The sequence below is a fragment of the Pagrus pagrus genome, assembly GCF_965226575.1.
Source record: "Pagrus pagrus genome assembly, chromosome: 17".
In the NCBI taxonomy this organism is placed as follows: domain Eukaryota; kingdom Metazoa; phylum Chordata; class Actinopteri; order Spariformes; family Sparidae; genus Pagrus; species Pagrus pagrus.
This window is the reverse complement of record NC_140201.1, coordinates 19925822-19948540: the sequence shown is the minus strand read 5'-3', so window position 1 is coordinate 19948540 and position 22719 is coordinate 19925822. Positions and strand designations below refer to the sequence as shown.

The 22719-nt window shown below is 41.2% G+C and overlaps 1 protein-coding gene across 6 annotated transcripts in view; it reads right to left on the bottom strand.

Moving 5' to 3' along the window:
* Positions 1-22719, bottom strand: part of nhsl3 (NHS like 3) — a 43974-nt gene that overhangs the window by 6172 nt on the left and 15083 nt on the right. For 3 of the 6 annotated variants that reach the window (XM_084379557.1, XM_084379559.1, XM_084379560.1), the window contains 6 exons: positions 1842-2000; positions 1575-1618; positions 1344-1482; positions 623-730; positions 368-528; positions 73-270 (listed from right to left, as the gene is read on the bottom strand). In XM_084379557.1, coding sequence (XP_084235683.1) covers positions 73-270; positions 368-528; positions 623-730; positions 1344-1482; positions 1575-1618; positions 1842-2000 — 809 coding nt within the window. Of the gene's footprint in view, positions 1-72; positions 271-367; positions 529-622; positions 731-1343; positions 1483-1574; positions 1619-1841; positions 2001-4793; positions 4973-22719 lie in introns of those variants that run through there. The other 3 variants (XM_084379561.1, XM_084379562.1, XM_084379558.1) reach the window with 3 other exon arrangements.

Here is a 22719-nt window from a genome sequence, read left to right as displayed (position 1 = left end):
AGGAATTTTGCAGTTGAATGTCACAGTTGGTCAAGAAACAAGAAGATTAAATTGATATGGTGGAATTCTTACCTGGGGTTCCTGAAGGAAGTTAAACAACGTTGAAGGTGAGAAGGAAGAGGAAGTGGTCATGCCAGGTACGGCAACAGACTTGGGTCTCAGGGTTGGGGGGCAGAGATATGAGCCTAAGCCCTGTTGGTTTAAAGTCTGCTCGTCTTGGTACATTGCCTGCAGGTGCTTCCTCAACAGCTGTTCATCTCTGGATGCCTGCTTAGTAGTGGAGAGAGGACCATTATTAAGCGATAAATAACACAAAACCATGGATAACATCTCTGGATGAAAGAATTTTTTCCAGTGAACCCTTTACCTCGAGCTCCGAGAGGTGCACCCTCGCTCCCTCCTTATTTGCTACTGGAGTCCCTCCATCAAGCGTTGGAATGATAACAACACCTGATTGGCTGTTTTTGATCTGTCCATCGTGATTAGGGGTAGAAACGAGCTGCTGGAAGGTTGAGCTTCTGTGCAATGCTGGGAAAAGAGGGCACATCATTGTCAATAACAAGTTTACCGGCAAGGCTACAGAATGTTTACGCGTTTAGCGAGGATGATGGTCTGGACATACCAAGCTCTTTCTGGACCTGGTTGGGAATACCCATGATGGTGGTCCTCCTGCTCCTCTTCCTGCTCTTATCTAATCGTTTTACTGGATTCAGAGGTTTGAATGTAGAACCTGAGAGACAGTGGAAAAACTCTTGTTTCGTCTTGTTGCAGTAATTTAACTTGAGGAGGGTTATTTTTGCAATGAAAAACTGAATTCGGTGCAGGAGAAGAAACTGGTAAAATAATGGGAGCAGTACACTATAATGCACTAAAACTGGCTTTTCCAAAGGATTTTTAAAAGGATGTTTGAAATATGGATCAGAACACGAATCACACTTTCTTTGTGCACATATACTCATACACACAGAACTGCATACTTTGCCCTCCAGCTGTGATATGCAGAGGCAGCGACGTGCTGTCTTCAGATGCTTAGAACTTTTGAGAAACTGAAAAAAGCCTCAACTGCGTGTGTCTATGTGTGTGTGTCAAGTATCTTTCCCTTTGAATTTAAACCATAACTGCAGAGGCACCAAGCAGCCTGGAATGAGACATGCATGCTAAATAAGTACTGCTTATGATTCATCATAAGGCAGACAACTCAGGAAGAAAACTTTAACTGCTCTCAGAGACTATTATTAGCTCCTATTTCCCTAAGATGAACGAGATATAGATCCTTCCTTTTCAAGTCTTCTCTAAACACACACATGCTCACACACACAAACACAAACAGGACTTTCGTTTACCTTGGCGGGTGAGCACAGGCCTATTCGACACAGCAGAGGTTGCTGTGGTATCAGTACTCCCGGTAGTGGATCTCGCCTCCGGAGAGCCACCTCCGTCCTTGGAGCTGATATCCTGCTCTGGACGCAGAGTGTCTGTGGACTGCAGGGCACACACACATGAACTGTTTAGTTAGGTGGCAATCTTTGTGTGGAGGAAGTGAAGGAAAATGATATGGTGTTATCCATACTTACAGCAATGCTCTCATCGTCTGGAAAGTTCACTCCATTCTTGTGTTCTGCGCAAACCAAACAGACAAGGATCAGAATCTAAATACACTGGGACTCCATCCATAATCATGTATATACAGTACATCAATCACTGATGTCCCCATAGATAAAAAAGAAGGTACATTTCAAAGTGCCAGTAACCCCCGGAATCTGCGCTATTGTGTATGCTTTATATATCACAAATATATGCCAGTAAGTCTCTTCAGTATGAACGAATATGTTTATAGTGACCTTCCTGCTGTAGTATCTTGAGCCCTTCCTGGGCCTCGGTGTGCAGGTCCTCCAGGTACTGTGGCCTGCTGCCCTCAATAAAAACATTCTCTTGGTAGTGCTGAGAGGTCCTGTAGTGGACGGCCAACCTCTTCTGGTCTTCATTCCCCTTTGGACCAGCTGTTGGGATGGTGGAAAAACAAAGAAGACATTAATCGGCTTTTCTGATAATACACTCTTTGCTATCATGTCCTACAGTTTCAAGGAGAAATATTCCACTGTAAATAGCCTGGAATGGATACCAGACTAACACTGATTTAAAACGCCATTTAACAGCAGCTTATTACACTTCCCCTCTAATTACTCTGAATCTACCATGTTCTCCAAGCCATTTAAACTGGATATCCCACTGACGTCTTTGCCCAGGTACCTCCTTGTCCTACATACAAACATACAAACATCAACATACATACAAACAACAGGTGTCCATTTGCCAAAACATTTATCAGCTTTACAGTGAATCCTCTGCACCTCCACCTGGCATGAGTGTGTGTTTATCTGTGCACATTTGACGCAGCACACTCTTCAAATCTCCTCAGCCAAGAGGTTTGGTGGGCAGATGTCCAACCTGATCAGACTCTCAACGGTAAACTATTGCCCGGCTAATCTCCTGATGTCTCTTTCCTCCTTGCTGGTCCATGGAGGATTAGATAATCTGGATTGCTCACATGTAAAGATGCCACTGGACCCCCTACTGGGGGACCTCCTGCGTGGGAACTGGGCCAGGCTCTCCCTTCAGGATGGCTTTACTCAATGTCAACAGACAGCCAAAAGCAGTGACTGAACAGAAAATTAAGATTTGAAAACAAACTCAATAATTAGTGCTGGTACTAGTTGGACAGTAGTCAATATGGGCAAAGTGGCCCAGTCAGCTGTTGTTCAGTCACACTTAGTGTAGTGCAAAGTAATGATGCTTTTATTTTGGTTTCGTCCTCTTGTTATTGCCTCTAGTTAGAAATCAAGAGATGGCTGGCTTTATATTCTACTGCCTAGAGTATGTGCACACAAACAATAACATGGGATTTGTGAAGCCCTCTTGCCTTTCAATACTGTTGTATTGGTGGCTAACAAATGAATTTCTGATGTGATAAACAAGAAGGTTTGACTTTTTGTGCATTTTGCCCATTATGCACCATTTTATTCTATAATAATAATAATAATAATTACAAATTAGCAAGGGAGGCTAAATTACTATTTTTTTATTTTAGTTTGGTGTATTTGCTCATTTCAGTGTATTATTTCCAAAACCAAAATGCAAAACACATAACAACTTTTACCAACTATACTTTCCACATTCCATTCCAGAATAAAGGGTGTATATTAAAGGGGCAAAATGTAGTTTTGGAGAGGAAATTCAAACTCAGAATTTTAATATTAACAATATTAATGAGGTAATAATACAAACTCAGAAATATGTGAGTTAATAATAAAGTGAATAGTGGATAAACAAGCTGTTCTCAGAGGAAAATAAGGTCCTCAGAACACTGTTTGAAGCTAGAAAGGTGGCAGGGTCCGCCACATATAAACAAAGTAAAACAATATAAAATTATGTTGTCCTTTAAGGTCAGTTTGTTTATTCAGTCATGAAAACAAAGGAGTTTGTTTATTTAGTTTGTGTAGGCATTAAAAAAATCAGTCAATCAGTCTCTTCTGATTAACATTGCTTTCCCAGAGCTACATAGTGCACCTTTAAAGGTGTCCTCTCATGTTTCTGACCACTAGCTGCACTGTGGAATAATGTTTTTACGGTTGGTCCCCGTATTGTTGCTTTGGCAAGTGGCTTATGCTATACATGTTCATACTGTTGGTTTTGTGCTATTCCACTCATTGATCGTTGGTGGCGGAAGCAAAGCAATGCCCAAATAAAGTCACTACTGTCAGGTAAACGTCAATGTAAAGAAAGGAGGATTAATACCTCAAACAGTCGGCTTCACAAGTGTTTCATTAGGAAGGAAATGAACACAACACATATGTTAGACCTCTAAGGTTCACACAAAACATTTTGGTAGGAAAAAAACAAATGTAAACACAACTTTTGTTTGTTGACCTCAATGCACCTTTAAGGCCAAAAAAATGGAACAGTCCAAGTTTAAGCTTTGCGCAATATGTAAGTGATCTAAGTTGTATGTTGTCTGTTATTAGCTTATCAAAGGTCAACACAAGGTGTCCGGTTTCCCCCCTTTGTCACTTCCAACAGTGTGGCTCTCAGTCTCACCTGGTTAGGTAACACTGTGCGACTGTGGATGTACATACTGTACATGTTTATGTGTGTAAGGTAACACACACTCCTACCCCAGTCCTCCTACATTCACACAGGTGAGGCAGCCCAGACACAATGCCCTCCCCTGTGTGTGACTGTGGGAAATCTCAAGTCATTGTCAACCTGGGACAGTCTGATGCAATCCAAGGAGTACAGACACATTTCATTACGAAACAGCCACATAAAGTTCAAGGTGCTTTAACTAACAGTTGTGATTGATTGGGAGAGCAACCCTCGATGAGATTCCGCCAGACCCCTGCTGGAGGCTTAGGGCTTTTGGTTGATTTAGACGATCGCCATAAAAGTCAGTTAAGCTCTTTATCTCATTAGAGGGGACCCCCAAACTGCCTTCAACGATAATTCTTGCATGACGGTGTGTCTGTATTTGTGTGTTTGAGACAGTGACCAGTGCAAAAAATCTGCAATTATCATCACATCTTTGCACTAAAGCAAAAAATATTGCCAATAATTCATCATCTTAACTGCGTGACACAAACTTTCAGGATATATTAAGTATTGGAAAAAGGTCAGCTTAACAGCAGAAGCCTCAATCAAAGCTAAGTTAAAGAATATTATACTGTCGTATAAACCAGCGTTCACTTCTGTCATCGGCCTAAAGCCTGACAAATTCCTCCATGTGACTCAGCACTCACCCTTCTTCTTGAAGACAGACAGCAGAGAGTGGATGCTCTTCCTCAAGTAGATCACCATGCCTACACCAGCGCCATTACAAAATCAAAATAATGTGGTAAAGCAAAGCAAGAGTCCAACGAGTCCTCTTTCTGTCGAAGATCCAGAAGTACTCTCAGCATATAAAAAATGATGAAAGCGTGACAGCAGTTGAGTGAAGAAGCTCTCTCCTCCTCCTGCAGAGTGTCTGAGTGACTTGGGAAGGACAAGTGCACAATAAGATCTGCTTCCAGCCGGGCAGCCTGTCCCAGCTGCCTTATCCCTGAGTCTGATACCCTCCTCCCTTCCCCCTCAGCTCTCTCTCTCTCTCTCCCTCTGTAGCTCACACTGGCTCCCTCCATCGCCATTCCCTCTCTATTGTCAAATGAAGAACCCCCCCCACCGGCAAAACGGCTGTCAAAGTTTGGCTTTCAGGAGGCATCCACCCCCACTGCACTCAATGTAGACCGACACGTGTGATTGTGTGTATGCACACACACCACGCATGTGAATGCTCAGTTAAAGCACAGTACAGGCTACATCACGATACAAAATACGTATCTTGATATTTTGAAATCTCCTAAAAAGACTTCATAAACCTTGATACTGATATTGCAATGACTAAGTTCATCACTTTACTGTAATGCAGCCTTTAAAATGAGGAAAAGACAACACTTATGCCATATCATTATTTAACAATATCCAAAATCTAAGTAGATATAGTCATAGTGTAATGTATGTTAGTGCCCTTTACTTTATTATTATTTTCAAAATTTTACAGCATTTTGGCCATTGACTCTTTTTTCACTTGACTTAACGTGAACTTACAGTGACTTATAACAAACTTGTTGTGTATTACATCTGCCGATATCGCAGGGATTTTATAACTTTACTTAAAGGTGCAATATGTAAGAATTGGCCACCTGTCAAATTCATACTGACAACAAATACGGGGCAGCATATTACCAGATTAACCTCTAACTGCTGCTAACTGTAGCTGGCATTAGCTCGTTAACTCAGTTAGCCTTGCAGCTAGTGGCTCAGACTGGGAGCTCGGTGACTAGGGGAGTGTTAGTGATCACACCACTTGCACAGGGGCTTTGGACTGGGACGAGCTGGGGCTAGCTGGTTAGCATGCCAACTTCAGTAGATATCATAATGTCAAAACGAAATATTCACATTCTGTGCATCATTTTTAACGTTTTCAACTAAAATTCTTACATATTACCCCTTTAAAGCACCCAATGGCCACCCATACTAACTTATAATCACATCATAATGCATGATAACAGTGGTTCTCATGTGTTATAAAATTATTATAGTTTTGATACTTGACCTTATACATTATCATAAAATGCTTCATAATGAATGATTACTGTTACAATGCACTGTGAATGTTTATGATTATAGTATAGGCACAGTATAACTAATTATAAGTATGTCTTTAATGCATAATAAACACTGCTGCCATAATAAGTTATGATTATTGCCACATAGCATTGTGATTATTCATAAGTGCTTATGACTAAGATTAAACAGTGCTATGAGTGCATTATAACACATTATAAGTATGTTCATAATATGTTACAATGCGTTACAGACATGGGCTTCATAGGAAGTGTTACCTTAAAATGCATATATGTCAACTTTCTTCTAACGAGACTCTCCTCAGAGACTATAAATATAAAAATATTTGCCAATAAAACGAAAACACAAATTAATTTAGAGAAAAAGGATCAAATGTTTTACTTTAAATCAACTGCATTCTCTAGTTGCGCAGCACTGGAGGCTTTCCTCCTCGTATTTATTATTGCCAATTCCAATTGCAGCTGTAATAAAAGTTAAAACAACACCATAATCATTGATATATTTTATGGTTAGTTCTTTTTGTCTTTGTCCTTCCCCTAATGAAAGCCTTCAGCACCATGTATCTGTCTGACGCTCTGTCTCATTATCAAAGGGCTACAGGGGCTGCATGTGACAGTAGAGGTTGTGTCCTCACAGTGAAAAGCCAAACAACCACCATTTCAATGTACTGTAATGTCTCTGCTGAGTAACGCCATCCTTCTCTCCAGTGCCCTCTTTCCTCCCTCTGTCTCCGCCGATCTCTCCTCCTTCACGTCTTTCTCTTTCTCTGCCTTTCTCCTCCTGTCTTCCCCTTTGCCTTATAGCCACAGAGGTCTTGTTTGAGTTATAAATAGCTGACACAGCCTTGGTTCGTCGTCGCAGCTCCAGTGGGGCTGTGTGAGTTCCTATGCGCCTACTAATGTTTCCTGACAAACTGCAGAGGGTATGAAATACAACACGGCTGTGAGAAAAAAATAACTAAAAAGGCTGATTCTGTGCCAAACAAGCAACTGGTGCCGTGGTCCAGGATTAGGGAGGCAGCACGTTGGTCCACTTGCCCTCTGAATGGGTGTTTATTCCCAATAAAGTGGCACAGCGAGGGGGCTACAGCTGGCTCATACACCCGGACCAGCTGGAGGGTAGTAACACAATTACCTTCATCCATATACCCACCATCCCTCCTCACACCGCACCAACACAGAACTCCAGGCAATGGAAAATGGGTGGCGATACTAAGCTTCCCCTCCAGTGAAAAAATCTCCTCCCCAAGTGTCGAGGGTCAGATTGCCCAGCCCGGGGTGCTGGCGGTGGCTCAGCCTCAGGTTGAGTGCAGGCTGGAATGAGATGAGGCCTTCAGGAGAGCAGCTTTAGATACGGGAGTCATGCCAGAGGATTAACTCTGCCCGTGGCTTAACCTGCCCAACTCTTCACCTTACACTCCCTCGCTCCTGACATTTGTTTTCCCTCTATCAACACCTCTCATCTCACACCTTTCTAAATATATATACTTTTTTTTTTTCATACTTCACACCAAGTTTGATGAATCCTCTCAATTAATTCCCTCTAATTCATACATATTAACTAATATGGGACATGTGGGATCTCATATGCATATGAAAACTACTTCCTTTCCTCAAAAGATAAATCCTTTTCCACACCCAGTCCCCTCAAAGCAGACCTTTACTAAGTGCCAATTTTTGGAGGTCTCTGGCCCAGCCTGCGTACCCCCCTGTTGTTAACCAAGACCCCTCATATCAATATTCATTAGAGGGCCTAAAGAGACACCATCTGGTCTTGGGGGAGAGGGCAGAGGGGAGAGAGGGGCTTGAAATGCCTTTGATTCGGCACACAACACACCATTCCACTGCATAAGCAAAATAACACACTGCATTACAATAGAGGAAAGAAACATATGCTAACTTCATACTAATATGGATTTGTCAAACTTACAAACGTTTGACTCTAGAAGACAAAGAAACTACAAATATTAAACTCCGGACTGCTAGATACTTTCTTTCAACAATTTTAAATCAAGTTAGTGCTCCTTTCTAAGGGCTGTTCAGAAATTGTTTTACAGCATTTGTGTGCGACGCTAAAGATAACATCATAAATCAACTGAGCCGAACTGTTGGACTTGTTAGCAGGACCAACAGCCTGTTGGAGGACGATCACAGTTCAGGCAGCCAACAAAACAGGGCTGTTTAAATGTCAAAGGCCAAAAGACACACGCCTCATTAATAAGAGCCACATTCAAAATAACGATAATGATTTGACATGCCATTCTGTTTTTTTCGAGGCTGTGCTGTGTTGCTAAATCTCACAACAGCAGGAATTATTATTATTTTTAAAGCATGAGTCCCAAAATTAATAGCTGCAATAAAACATTCAAATCAAAAGTCTACGTATAAAGATTTTAAGTTATTTGTTTATTTGCTGCTACAAGGAACTTTCTTTTTAGTTGATTGTGATGATGATGGAGAAACAAAGTAAACTTTGTTTTAGTGCCGCACCACCAGACTACAGAGCAGCTCCTTCCTCAGGCTCTGAGACCTCTTAATTCATCCACAGCATTTTGCCATAAAAAATAATGTTATGATTTATCAGGCATTAATAATAACTAGAATGTTTACACAGAAAGAGCCAATCTTCATTAGCGTATGGTCTCATTTGCTTATGTAGGTCATATAGAGGCATCTGCATTAAACTTAGACTGTTTCATAACCAGTTAAATGTTCCTTGTAATGTTTTCAATTTTTATTTCAGTTTCAGCAACTTATATACTGCAAGCACAATTGAGTCATTTACAAAATAACCAGACACTGACTGCCCCATTTAATAAAATCTAGCAGTTTTACCAGAGCAGACACGGACCTCATCTCTTTGAGGAGGGACCACATAGATAAGCTGCACTACATCAACACTGTCACTGCCTGTACACACACACACATATAACTTGTTGCTCCACTAGAGAGTGCTGTATCAACTCCAGCAGCCGGTATGAGACTGCAAAAACAGCAGGTCATCTGATGAGGACATTAACTGTAGATACACAGGGGCCAGTTTATTCTGACGCCGGACGAAAAAGCAGCTAAATGTAAAATACGACTCCCGGCGGAGTGACCAAGCCCAAGCTCTGACACGAACACAAACATAACAAACATACACACTTGTTAGAAAACGTAATCCTGATACCACATGGTGAGTATTAGCTCATCTCATGTCCTCAGCTCAACCTCACATTTGCTGCACTGGGTGAAAACAGAGAAGCAGAGAGAGAGAGAATAAAAAGTGATAGCTGTTCAGCCTTTGTCATAACCTCGCCCTCGGTATCAGGTGAGCAGACAGGCCACTGGGCCATGAGGAGTAACAGGGTTTCCACTTCATGCCCGGCTGGGCTTGAAAACAGCCACAGTGTGTGTGTGTGTGTGTGTGTGTGTAAATGGGTGTGTGGTTCAGTGAGTGCATGCTGGGTTCATTAGAAACAAAGTGGGGGGACATAGGGACGCATGGACGGAGCTATAAAGGCAAAAATGAGAATGAGAAACATTGGAAACAATTTAAATATGGATGATTGTGCTTGTGCGAGTGGGAGCAGTGTTTTCCACCAGGTCTCAGCCACACCTGCAGAGCCTGGACAGCTGTGGAATACACAAGGACAACAGGCGCTTGTTCAAGACAGAGGGGGTGGGACTTTATCATCCTCACCTCGAGGTTTCTGGGAGATAAACTTAAACTTAAACTGAGTGTTAAAGTGTAAATATGCATATGTCCTTATTCTGTATTTTTGTTTAAGTTAACAAATCCAGCATAAGAGAACAAATAACAATGTGTTTCATCATCTTACAATACTTTCCAGCTGCCCTACCCTGTCTGTGGCACTCAGCCCCGATATACATTTCTTTAAAAGCAAGTTACAAATATAAGCTTTCATTTAAGAAGGCTCAGTGATTTCCTGGGTGCTGCTGTTTTGAGCAATGTCACTCAAACAAGTGTAAATGCATTTGTTGGGACCTTTTTTCAGACCGGATTAATACACATTCAGTGCTCACGTACAACGCTACGACAGCGCACGTGGCATTGATGAAAATGAACGCCAGTGCCTATCTTACTGGAAACAAAGGAGCCAGTCACCCTGTGCAACAGTGTGGCTCATGGGCGTGTTTTAATAGTTTGTGGACAAAATGTATGGAGGACTGAAACTGCCAAAACATGAATAAATAAATTACTGAACAAATAAATTAAATTAAATGCACCAAAAAGACCCCATGACACTCTGAATGATAGCCCACTCATTTGCATGATGAAGCGGGGATATATGAAGAAATGCCAAAAGAAAAAGTATTAAAGATGAATAAGTTTGTAGAAATAAATGAAATGAAATAAATTATCTTCTTATCTTTAATGAGTTTATCCCAGTGGCTCTTTCCATCCCTGTCGACAGAGGTAATGAAACTGCCAGTGTACAGGAAGTGAGGGTTAAAATGTGACCAGCAATAAACCTCCAATCGCCCCAACACACACACACACACACACACACACACACACACACACAGGTGTCATTATTCAGCTCGTTGCCGCTCCCCTGATTTGTATTCTATGGCTGTGGTGGACTTGAGTTATGAGCGTGCCTACATCGAGTGGTGTTGTATTAACCAGGGGGAGAGCGAGGCAGGCTAACCTACATCCTACATGCACATATCTGCCGGAATATTTCATGTATCCTGTTGTGATAATATCAGGCACCGCACTGTCTGCTCGGGTGGCCTGCACAGAAAGAAATATGAACTGTGTCATGAGGCTCATTCTTTACTGTATCTATCTTATGCGAGCTATTAGAGGTAGAGGAAGCATAAAGAAAAATGTTGAACTTGTATTACAGGACCCCGGAGATGACGGGCAGGAGCGCCGGAGACAGGTGGGCAGGGAAAGTAAGGAAGGGCCGGAGAAAGCGGAGGAGGAGAGAAGGGCGCAGGCCAGGGGGAGGACATAAATCACAGTACAGTAACTGTCACTACTCATGAACCATCTGCATTTTTGATTTCCTCTGGGTGGCTTACAGAGCGAGTGAGATAAAGGGGGAGAAACAAAAAAGAGTGGGCTGAATAGAAATGGGGAGGAGGACGAAGAGGGCAAAGTGAAAGAAAAAAGAGAGAAGGTAGTGAGTCACTGCGGAGCAAAACTGTGTCATAGAAGTTCATGCAATTTGCTGAAATTCTGACCCTCAGGTTATCTTGTGGTCATATATAGTGCGAATATTATGCTTCTTTAACGATTAAAGGGACATTATGTAGTTTTGGAAAATAAAATGTAATTTATTTTATATTTCACAACATTTTAATATTTACAATATAAATTACATAATAATATAAACTCAGAAATATTTATTTTTTCCATTACTGAATAAACAAGCTCTTCATAGAGGAAAATAAGGTTCCCAGAACACTGTTTGAAGCCAGAAAAGTGGCGGGGTCCGCCAAATATAAACAAAGTAGTATGAATGTTAAAAAACAGACATCACACAGCATATTCAAATGCAGGCTGAGAAGTAGTAAGATTGACATGTTAATGGGTCCTTGATGGTTTATATTGTACTGTTTGTCTTCCTAACCTCTGTTGTCTCACCTCCTCAGCACAGATGAACCTCTCTCTGCTCCACTTCTTAATCGTGACCTGCAGCAGGTTGAGCACCAGAGCTGAGGTGACTGATTGCACCTCAGGACACAAACACGAAGCTAAACTAAGCTGCTGCAGCATCCACCGTGCTCAAAAATAGTAACTATCACTCTTTTTGTAATTATCCCTCCCCCTGTTCTGTCTCCCTCTCTGATAAGGGGATTGTGGGTATTTTTCCTCAAGGGGAATGAGCTGTTTTTGCTCCTTGTCGTTCCAACTTAAAAGCTTTTTGTGAGCCAAGCTGAAAGCTCTGTAAACACAGATACAGATATGGATGCCTCACAGCGGAGACACAGTTGACCCGCTGTTCACCACGTTCATCCACAGTCTTCAGACAAGATTATAAATCTGTTTGTTGCCAATTGGCAAGAGAGTGAGTATAGTCCTCTGGGTGACCCTGGAAAATTAGAGGCTATGACGAGACACAAAGGCCTCCAGAGAAAACCACCCAGAGAGAAGACAAAGTACAAGTGTAAAGATTACTGCAAAAAACTCTTGACTTATTTATTTTTTTCAAAAAAGAATCGCAGAGACTGATGCCAATAACTTGACCAAAGCCCTATAAAAATCCACCTCTAAATAAACTTGCATTAATGGTCAGTCACGTAACCTGGAGATATATTTACCTCTGCCAAAATGTTTGGTAAAGGTGGATTTTGTTAAGTTTAATCAAACTTAGATAAAGTTCAAAAGAAACATAGATAACAGCTGGAAATAGAGGTGCTGCAGGTTATTCCAGTCCACGTCTCCCGACCGGTGAATGGTCTCATTTAGTATGATGGATGAGTTAATGAGAGACCTTCAGCTTCCGCACAGACTCATCTCACAGCAGGACAGGACAAGACAGGACAGGCACCATGGCCTCAAGTCTGATTCCTTGGTCGGACCTAAAGTCTGGACTGGCAGGTTTGAACTGAAGCAAAGTTCAGAAACTAAACAGGCTCAACAAAATAATACATATTTTATCGCACAGTCTTATGTTCAGGAGCTTCGTTGATAGTTAAAGGTCAATAGTTGGACATTTTGGGGAATTTGCTTTCTTGCTGAAAGTTAGATGAGAAGATTGATACCACTTTCATGTCTGTTCATGTTCTGCTCAAACATGAAGCTGAAGAAGATAGCTTAATCAGCTTAGCTTATCTTAGCATAAAAGACTGGAAACTCCGTCCAAAGGTAACAAAAAGCCACCCACCAGCTCCTCTGAGGCTCATCGATTAACACATGATATCCTGTTTGTTAAATACCAACAAAAAAAAGCGTAAAAATGCAAGTTGTCATTGTACACAGGGTTTTGTCCTCATCTAACTAATCTGCTCCTGGCAACAGCTTCATATTTGCCATTGAGATATGAGTCTTATTATCTAACTCTCAGCAAGAAAAAAAAGCGCATTGATCAAAATTTTGAACTGTGCCTTTAAAATGGTTTCAGTTCAGTCACCGGCAGCACGTTGCTTTAAAGGTCAAAGCATATTGAGATTTACATTTCCTTTTTGATTGTTTCAAAACAATAAATCCAAGGAGAAATGCACACAGCCTGTAATCAGAAACGATTTCTTCAAACGAGCTGTTAACCGAGCAGAGCTGAGGCAGATACACGGTGGGCGGTGCCTGTTCAAGCCTGTGAGAGCTGACCATTCAGAGCACACTGGGCTATTCGGTTGGGGGCCTTAAAGAGACAGGCACTAAAAACAGAGAGCCCAGACATGGGCTGAATAGAGGTGCTGCAGCAATGGGACAGTATGAGAAAAACAATGTGCTCACTGACCATTAAAGCATGTCAGCATTCTCTAGTAAAACCTAAAATCAAAGAATCAACCTGATTATGAGCATGTGTGGCCTTTAAATTAGGCAACACAAAGATTTTCAAAGACACAATTGATTAAAGAAAATTCCAGTAAACTTAAACTTGAAACTGTGAGTTCATCCATGTCACTGATTCCCATCAGTAAAAGCACTCACCCGCACTCACTTTACATGTCAGTGGTTTCATGGATTTACTTATCTCTCCTGTTGTCAAACAATCTTTTTTCTTGGACTGCCACGAGACTCAGACTGACGGAAGACAAACCGAAAGATAACGCTTCTCTCCACTGTCACGGACTGAAACCCATGAGCCCTGATTTACCACCATAAAACTGCCACTGTAATAAAGACGACTATTTAACAGGAATAATTTGTTTCACATTCAGCAGCTGTTCAAACTACCAACGTCCTTTTCTCAATCGCTATAGTGACACAAAATCCAAATGTCACCGTCTGGTTTGGTCTCATTAGCGAACCAGAATGTATATCTGTATGTGACTTTCCTTTTAACCAAAATGTCATTTCCATCATTCATGTTCTCATCCTCCTCTGGAAGTTAGAGATTGTAAGGATTTCCAGACACGCACTGGTCGAGACAATCCTCCCTTGTTCTTTTCTGTACATGGACTCTCTGTCTATTATAATGGAGTAAACTCATGTGATTCAGCCACAGATTGCTGAAACATAGAGTAATGGATATAGAAGATGTTTAACAATGGAAAATACAAAACTATGCCTACGAGATGAAGTGCTACCTCTGTAGCCAAGGAAATATCAATGCTTTTAATCAATATAAGGGGCGAGTTTACATACAAAACACATCTGCTGACGTCAAAAGTGCTGAGCTGTGAGGTTCAAGCGAGACGACTTTAAGTTCATTTGACTGTGTGTCATCCGAATCACACTGAACACATTAGGCCTGAACAGACGCACCCTGTTTTCAATGCACCACACATGTAACATAAACGCACAGGCAGTGAAAGCACTACTTTGTTCATCAGCAATATAAGTGCGACAATGTGTGTATGTGAGTGAGAGATAAGCAGAGAATGACGGTTGTGTGTGTAAACTTGTGCAAGTGCCTCCTGCCCTCAGAAAACAACATGTCACTCTGCCAATTGTGAGCCCAAAAAACACACTCCTCCTCGTCACTCTTCCTCAGTGAAATCCCATTATGCGCGGCCAATGAACTAAGCCTCCCTTTGGTAAACAAGTTGAAAACATTTTGACTGAATCGCTTTGAAAACGCTTGTAAATCCGTGTGAAAAGACGACCAATGTTGAAAGTGTTGAAGTACAAAAAAGTGGCCGAGGCGGGAGCTGGATCGACACCATCTGCTTGGCACAGACTCTGGCCACCTCAGTGTAACCCCTCCGCCCACAAGTCCAAGATGATATAACTTAATTATTACTGATGTCATCAAAGTATTACAATTATTGACATATTTAGAACGTGTTCATATATATATATATTTGTTTTATTATGAACAAATGATATCAACAGCTGTGGTCGCTCAGAGCGCATCAATCAATCCCACAGTTGGTCATTTTACTCGCCTGATGAGGAGAAAAGCTTCTGGACAGTGGTGGAACATCAGCAGCACGACAGCCAACTGTTTAAAAAGCTTGAATTTGACACTGAAAGTCTGCTTGTTGCGTCAGTGCTGAGTGGACTGAGTGCACAAGAGCCTGGATTTTTATTTCAACAGTGTTGATATCATTTATGCACAAATGTAGTTTATGTCATGAACTATGTCACAGTTCCTCTCTGAGCACAGCTGATGCATGTTCATATGTCTGATTTTACTCAAATCCAGCAGAAAAGGCTGCACTGAACCGTGTCTCACTCTGCCTAAAGGAACTTCTAATGCACTCAAAAGATTTCACTTTAATCATGTGTCATATTGGATGAAGGGAAGGTCTTAGCACCCTACAATGATCTAAAATGCAGCTTCTGAGACTGTTTCATGTTGATAAAAATATTTTGAACAGCTGGTTGTGCTGCTCGTGATGGTCAAGGGTTTCTAACCCGAGGCAGAACATAAATAATTATTGCAGTTTAGCAAACCAGATTTGTTCTCATCAGAGTCAGAAGAAAACTCTAAACGAACACTTAGGGTTCAAGTTTGATGTATAACTAAATTTCAGTGAAGTTTATTCTTTGATATCGCCTTCTTCTCCAGCAGCAGAGCTGGCTCAGGCTGTCACAAGCTTCAAATTACAGATTGAACACAGGGATGTTGAAAAAATTAAGCCTAATGTCAGCAATAAAAGAGGATTTTGTTCCCTTCTCAAAATGATAAACATCAAATCCAAACCATGACAGTGTTGAAATAATGCCCTTTGAAAGACGAGGTCACAAGCAGGTCTGAGTGTGTGTGTGTGTGTGTGTTGTTAATGGTATGGTCTGATGCTTTAATTCAATTTAGGTGGCGATGCAGGAAGCCAATGGACTGAGAGCCATTACAGAGCAATCCAAACACTGGGTCCTTTCATACTGGAGACAGTGAGATCACTCTGATACACTGAAGCTATATGAGACTTACACAGCAACATGGCTTGTACATGGTCATAACCAGAGTTATGTTACATGAAATTAATGCAACTCAAACACAAATTACACAACTTGACATGAAAGAAAATGTATTCATGATTTTCCTGTCACCTCTTCTACATATAATATGAAAGTACTTTCCTTTCTTTAACCTAAAGCTGCATTAATTGATATTTCTGACCACTTTGAGGCAGCGCAAAAAACAACACTGACGTATTAACACTTAATCAAGTTGTTGTTGATGATGATAGCAAAGAGAGTTTCTGGCGACCTGATGAGTGCAAGCTCAATATTCATTCTCCTTTTAGCTCTGTTTTTGGTCTCCACCGACTCAATAGGCAAACATCTTCAGCTGCTAATGGCTTAACTATGTTAACCCATTAGTTTCTAACTTTTTCTGCACTGATCGGCCTATCTGAACAGCCAATCAGAGTGATGTCTCTCACTGATGGCCAATTCTACATGCTGAATGGGCCAAAAAGCCTCCGACAAGTGGCCGTCCAGTGCCAACGGTGCGGGACACACCAAACTGACTAGAGTCACGGACGCTCACTGGCTGCAATGACAATGCCTGATAACCGACTGTCGGCCTGGTGTGTAGGAGCCTTACATGCACAAGTAATTTGATCCATTGTTCAGATAAAATTGTTGACTAGTGCAGCCTAATTCAGCACAGCATTGAAATGGAAAATTGAGCAGATAAGCGGAGTGATGGATTACTGCCTCCAGGTAATAATCTTTTTTTTTTTTAATGAGTAATAAGCCCAACACGTTTTCTAACCATGGCTGAAATAACAAGATTTCCTTCCAGTGGCAGCTCAAGTTAAATTTGGGTCAAGATAACACATTTGTAGCAAACAAATACACTCCACATACACCTACTAAGCAGCTGTGGATCATTTAGAGGTAATAATCCTTACTTTAAGAGCGCGCTGGTTATGCCATCATCCGATGACTACAAAAATTCCCATGCTACATTTAGGAACAGAGAATGCAGACTAGCCACAATTGCATGCTGACAAAAATGTCCGTTCATGATGAATAAGACGTTAAAAGTTCCTTCTGCTGGAGGGCATGAGAGGACAGGACGGAGGAAGAAGATTCCAAAAAACACAGGCGACACTTTGGTGCAAGAGGCCAGAACATGATGTTACACGTGAAATATGATGACAACATTTAAAACAGGCTGAGCCAAGGCAGGCAGTGCTGCTATTAATGATTTGAGAGGTTAATGTCACAGGACGGAGGAGAGGAGTGATGAGTGACAGGGCTTTAAGAAGGCCGAGGGCTCTTTACTTTCACTGTAAGACTTAGATGTACATTTACAGTAAAATCTCAACAGTATTATGCTGTATTAATGCCATACAGTATCATACTGTAAACTGCAAGGCAATCTGGGAAAAAAAGAACATGATTACAGCACTTTAAGAGAGTTCCATTATCTACAGGAATTTACTGTAATTTTACTGTAAACAGCTGAGCATCTTGGGAAGGTGAAAAGTGTGGGAGCTCATTTGAAAATTAACTGACAAGACAGGAGCTTTTTATTTTCTGGCAAAAGTTGTTTTTGCAGCTTGTAGCAGTCCAAATGTTTGACTTGCTATTTTTTTTTTGTTTGGGCTGATTTTCCTCATGACTGATTGCAGGAGATTCAGAGCACCTGTGTACAGGTGGGGAGGCTGACCCCTGATTTGAGGAGTGGAGTGGATTTGGGCATTTCCCTCACAGCCAATCATGATGTGACGACACCCTGTTTGAAAGACTTAAAAGAGGTGGGAAATCGCACACCAGTGGCTCTCACCCTCACACTGAATCTGCCCCTGGCCCATGCTGAATCGCTCCATGAATTACCAAGAACTTCATTCCCCTTAGATTGCCAGCCAGAACTCTGGTCTATTTGGGTCCTATTTTGTTTCTGGGCTGCCCACATCTTTAGTGAGGAAACTTTTTTTTGGGAACACTTTGCTGGCGAAGCTGCTGCCAGTAAATTACTGTAAGTTTACAATGAAAAGTTTTACAGTGTATAGCTTAAAGGTGCACTATGTAGTTTTGGGGAAGAAGTTTTAATCAGAAGAGAAAGATCTTCATTGATTGATTTTTGTATACATATATTAACTTTGTTTTCATGACTGAATAAACTGAATAACTGACCTTTTATAGGACAAGACAATTCCATACTGTTTGACTTTGTTTATATGTGGCGGACCCTGCCACCTTTCTAGCTTCAAACAGTGTTGTGGGACCTTATTTTCCTCTGAGAACAGCTTGTTTATTCAGTTATGGAGAAAAAAAAAATCAGAGTTTGTAATAGTACCTTATTTTAAAATATAGTGCCCCTTTAATTGTGCAATATGTAAGAATTTGAGTTTAAACCATGAAAAAAAAAACCTAAAATTATTAACAGAAAGTTGGCACACTAAATAACTAGCCCCAGCCGCCAGCTGCACGGCAGCTCACTAGCTAATGGTAGGTATGGTTAGCAGCAGTTAGTCATTATTGTGGTAATATACTTCCCCCCTATTGTGTTTTAAGTATGAACTCAATAGACGACAATTCTTACATACTGTAACAGAGAATTACAAAGTTGTAGATGGAAAAGAGAAAAACTGAAGAAAGAAAGAAGATAGAGGTTGGTGAAAGAAGAGCTCAGTCTTCCTACTTTTTTTGTCTCTAAAACTAAAAGGAGAATTGAGGTTACATACTGTAAAGATGTATCTGTGTGAGCAGGTGTTGCTGGCTTGCATGAAAAGCAGAGGAGAGCAGTGAGATGCGCAGCAGCAGAACATGAAAGATCAGGCGAAGAGTCATCTCCTCTTTATCCAACTGTGTGTTGCCTAAGCTCTCTGTGGGGAGTCAGTGGCACACAGTAAATGGGATCTTCAAAGGAGAACCAAGAAGAGAGCGTCTTAGCCCCGCTTACAGAAATCAAAAGGCTTAGGCGAGCCTTACCCTGCAGGATAATGGAATATGGAATATCACACCCCGCACAAGACAGCCATAATGAAAATTGCAGGGAAATCTGCTGGCAGCCTTGTTCTCGAATTATACACGTTCCTCTCGTCTTCTCTCACCATTATATTCTCTCGGGTAAAGTCACCTTCCTTGCGTTCTGCTTTTTCTAATTCTGTCATCAGTTTTCACTTTACTTCACCTCTCAATCCGTCATCGTCCCTTAAGTCACAATTTTTCCATTTTTCACAGTCTAAGGCGTGCAGTCAGAGTGAATCTTACTGGCTGTAGATGCAAATATCTCCTCTTTGGAATGCTGGAAGATGAATAACCAGCCAACAATCCAAGGTCAACAAGATAACAGCATAAAGGAGAGGAAGAGAGGGGAGCGTGAAGGAGTGAGACAACGCTAAAAGGCAGATAAGGTGTGTGATTTCAACAAGATGTCTGAATATTTCGGTTGCAGGCTTGCAGTGACACTAGTTTATTAAATGGTTCATTTTAGACACACTGAGTCAGTCTATCCAGTGATGAGAGCCAGCTGAGGTTCTCCCTGCAGAGTATGACAAGGTAATATGAAACATCTGGAGAAGCATCAGCTGCATCCAGATGTTCATGAGTTCAAATCCTCAAAAGAGAATGAAAGGATGACAGCGCAAAGAGTCTGTGTGTCCGTGTGTGTGTGCAGTTTGTGTGTGTCCTGCTCCCTCTGCATCACTGACCACCTGTGGACGCAGTATAGTGAGTTCATAGTGAGCTAATCTGCTGCTCACACCACCACATGAATAAGCATCTTTGTGACTTTGGAGCTCAGCTGGCCACATCTCAAGTCTGCACACCAGATTGTGTCCTTTAACTTATAAGGATCAAAAAGCGTGGGACAGAATTGTTCCTATAAAATGCTGTTTTTAAATAATTTGCTTCGAGTTATCAAGTAGTCTGCTTACTGTGTTTATGTTGGGTCTTTTCTTACATGCCAACATATTGGGAAAACTATGGAAATCCAATTGTGGCAACCTGTCTGCTTTCACCTAGGTACCTGAGGCTGGTGCTGTGTGCACACTGAAATCATGACAGGTGGAAGAAAAGTCATTTTCTCTGAACGAGGCCAAAGTCTCCTCAACACTAATGAAAAAGCTTATGTGGTCTACTCAAACAACGAGAAACAGGCTGCTAGTGATGGAGATGGAACGAATACACAGGGGGAAAGCACCTGTGGTCCATTCTCAGTCCACTTGACGCGCTCATCAGGTGGACAGATAATGCCCAGTCACGTGAAGCCCCCTTCAGTGGGCCCTCTGTGAGAGGAAAGCTGTACTGTGTATTTACTGTAAGTCAGAAAATAGCGAAGCTGTATGTTTTATTACTGCATAATCATGTAATAAATGTACAAATGTCAATTAGTGGTTATAATAACCATCTGCTTACAGTGATCAATCTGACTCTGACTGACGTGATTGGTTGCTGTACTTGAATTAGTAAGTTGATAGTGTGACTGAGCCAGTTGCAACAATATTTTTAAGGTGTTTTCTTGTTTTTGAAACGTGTTCCTTGACATTAAGTGTCACATTACTTAACATACACAAATAATATTGGTTTAAATAAATAAGTTACAATACAAAGACATAAGGCAGGTTGTACAAACTGTCACATTCACCTCAATTAAATGCTTAGTGTGTTCACTTTGCTACATAATAGAAGACTATCTTTCTAAATGAATGTCCCTCAGCAGCTGCAGTCTAAAGGTTTTCCATAGCATTCACAGCAAGTCAAGTGTTAAGGTCAGTTGGTCTGAGGTAAGTGGGTGAGACTTAATTAATACATTTCAGTTTAAACCTTTTAATGCATCTAGTTTCATCTTTGTAGAAGCCAATAAGACAATTTTCCCTGTTTCTGTTTCATATTTAATGTAATAGCAAATTGATAGTATTGAGTAATGATAACCTGAATATTGACTCTTTTTCAATTATTTCTGGATTTCAGGATCGCACCACAGGGCCACACGTTGAGCTCACAGACTGTCGGAGTTTCAAGAGGAGACACTACAGGTATGCATTCTCCCAAGTTGATTACTTACATCAAGACAGTTATTTCTTGCATGACAATTTTTATGTTAAAATATGAAAATCAGGCTATCTAATATAAATATTCACTAACTTGCATAAATGCCCTGAGCAGAAATCTGAACGGAAATAGACACTGAAAAAAGACATATGGAAACTAGCACAAAAGCTCAAAATTGACTGGTGCATGAAAATTTTCATCTGTAGTGACTCTCCTTAAGGACATGTTAACAATACTACAATTTCAATGTCTTTTCTTACATCCCAGATTTGGACACATTAACATTCTTGTGTAACATGAGCAACATCTGAAAGAGAACACACCTTTGACTGACCTTGACCAAAAATACAGAAAAGGCAAGTCACTCTATGTGTGACATCCAGTCGTTTCCCAGTCTGTTAAGTGTTGTGTCTCCCATTATAAACAACCTCTCAGGTGTTGTGAAGGACACAGGCGGGGTTTCTGATTTGGAACAGGGCCACGACCACAGACATGACACATATTTTGGGAGCACAGAGTGAGGATCTTGTCACGGAGTTCATCTCCTGCATGTTTCATCAGCCTGCTACACACACAGAAGAAGCTGTGTTACTGCAGCACATATACACCATGACTGTGTGTGGTTGCTGCCTATTCTGTGGATGTTAGCTATGGTTTACTGGTATATAAATAAAGTCAGCAACTCGCATCAATACGGCTGCACATAACCTCATGTGCAATTACAACTCTATGGAATACAATGCTCTCTTTCCTTCTTTCTCTAAATCTGGCTTCGTTTTTGGGCATTGTGTAGCAAAGTCAGCTACAATCACCTCATAAAACCAGAAATCTGCCTCGTTTCATGAAAGCTCGGAGAAGGTTGTGTGTTTGTGTGGAGGACGGGTGCCCATGCGTAAGGAAATTGGCTGGAATGTAGGAATGCATTCACACCCCGAGTGTCTGAATAAACTCCCCATGAATGAGGCGGTGAACACGAGACAACGCAAGACGACAATCACACACCCACATAGACGTCGACCACCCTGAGAGAAAACCAGATCAAGACCTGTTCGTACACACAAGTTCATTATCTACAACGAGAGAACCTTTTTTTTGTACAAGCACCCACACACACAAACACCATCCTGATGTTTTGACAAGACAGGATCCTCGACTGCCCTGTCTGGTTTACTCACAGCTAATGCATACCTCCACACCATTAAGACACAAGGTTCACTAGGGTCAGCTGTTACCACGGAAACCAGTAGCATCAGGGACCGATTTCAGCCGTATTGGTTGAAACAAAAGATGCGCTGACGGATGAACTGAACTACCAAGGCAATTATAAATTAACTTTTTTTCCCTCCAAAATAGAGGTTACAATATGAAATAGATTAATTTCTCCCATCTGAAAGTGTAACTGCAACGGAAACAACAACCCTGCAAGCAAAATGGAAGTCTGTGAAGAATCAATTTGTCTCGGTCTGATTGTTATTGCTGTTTGGTTCCAGCTAATGTTGGTCATTTTTCATGATGTCTAAT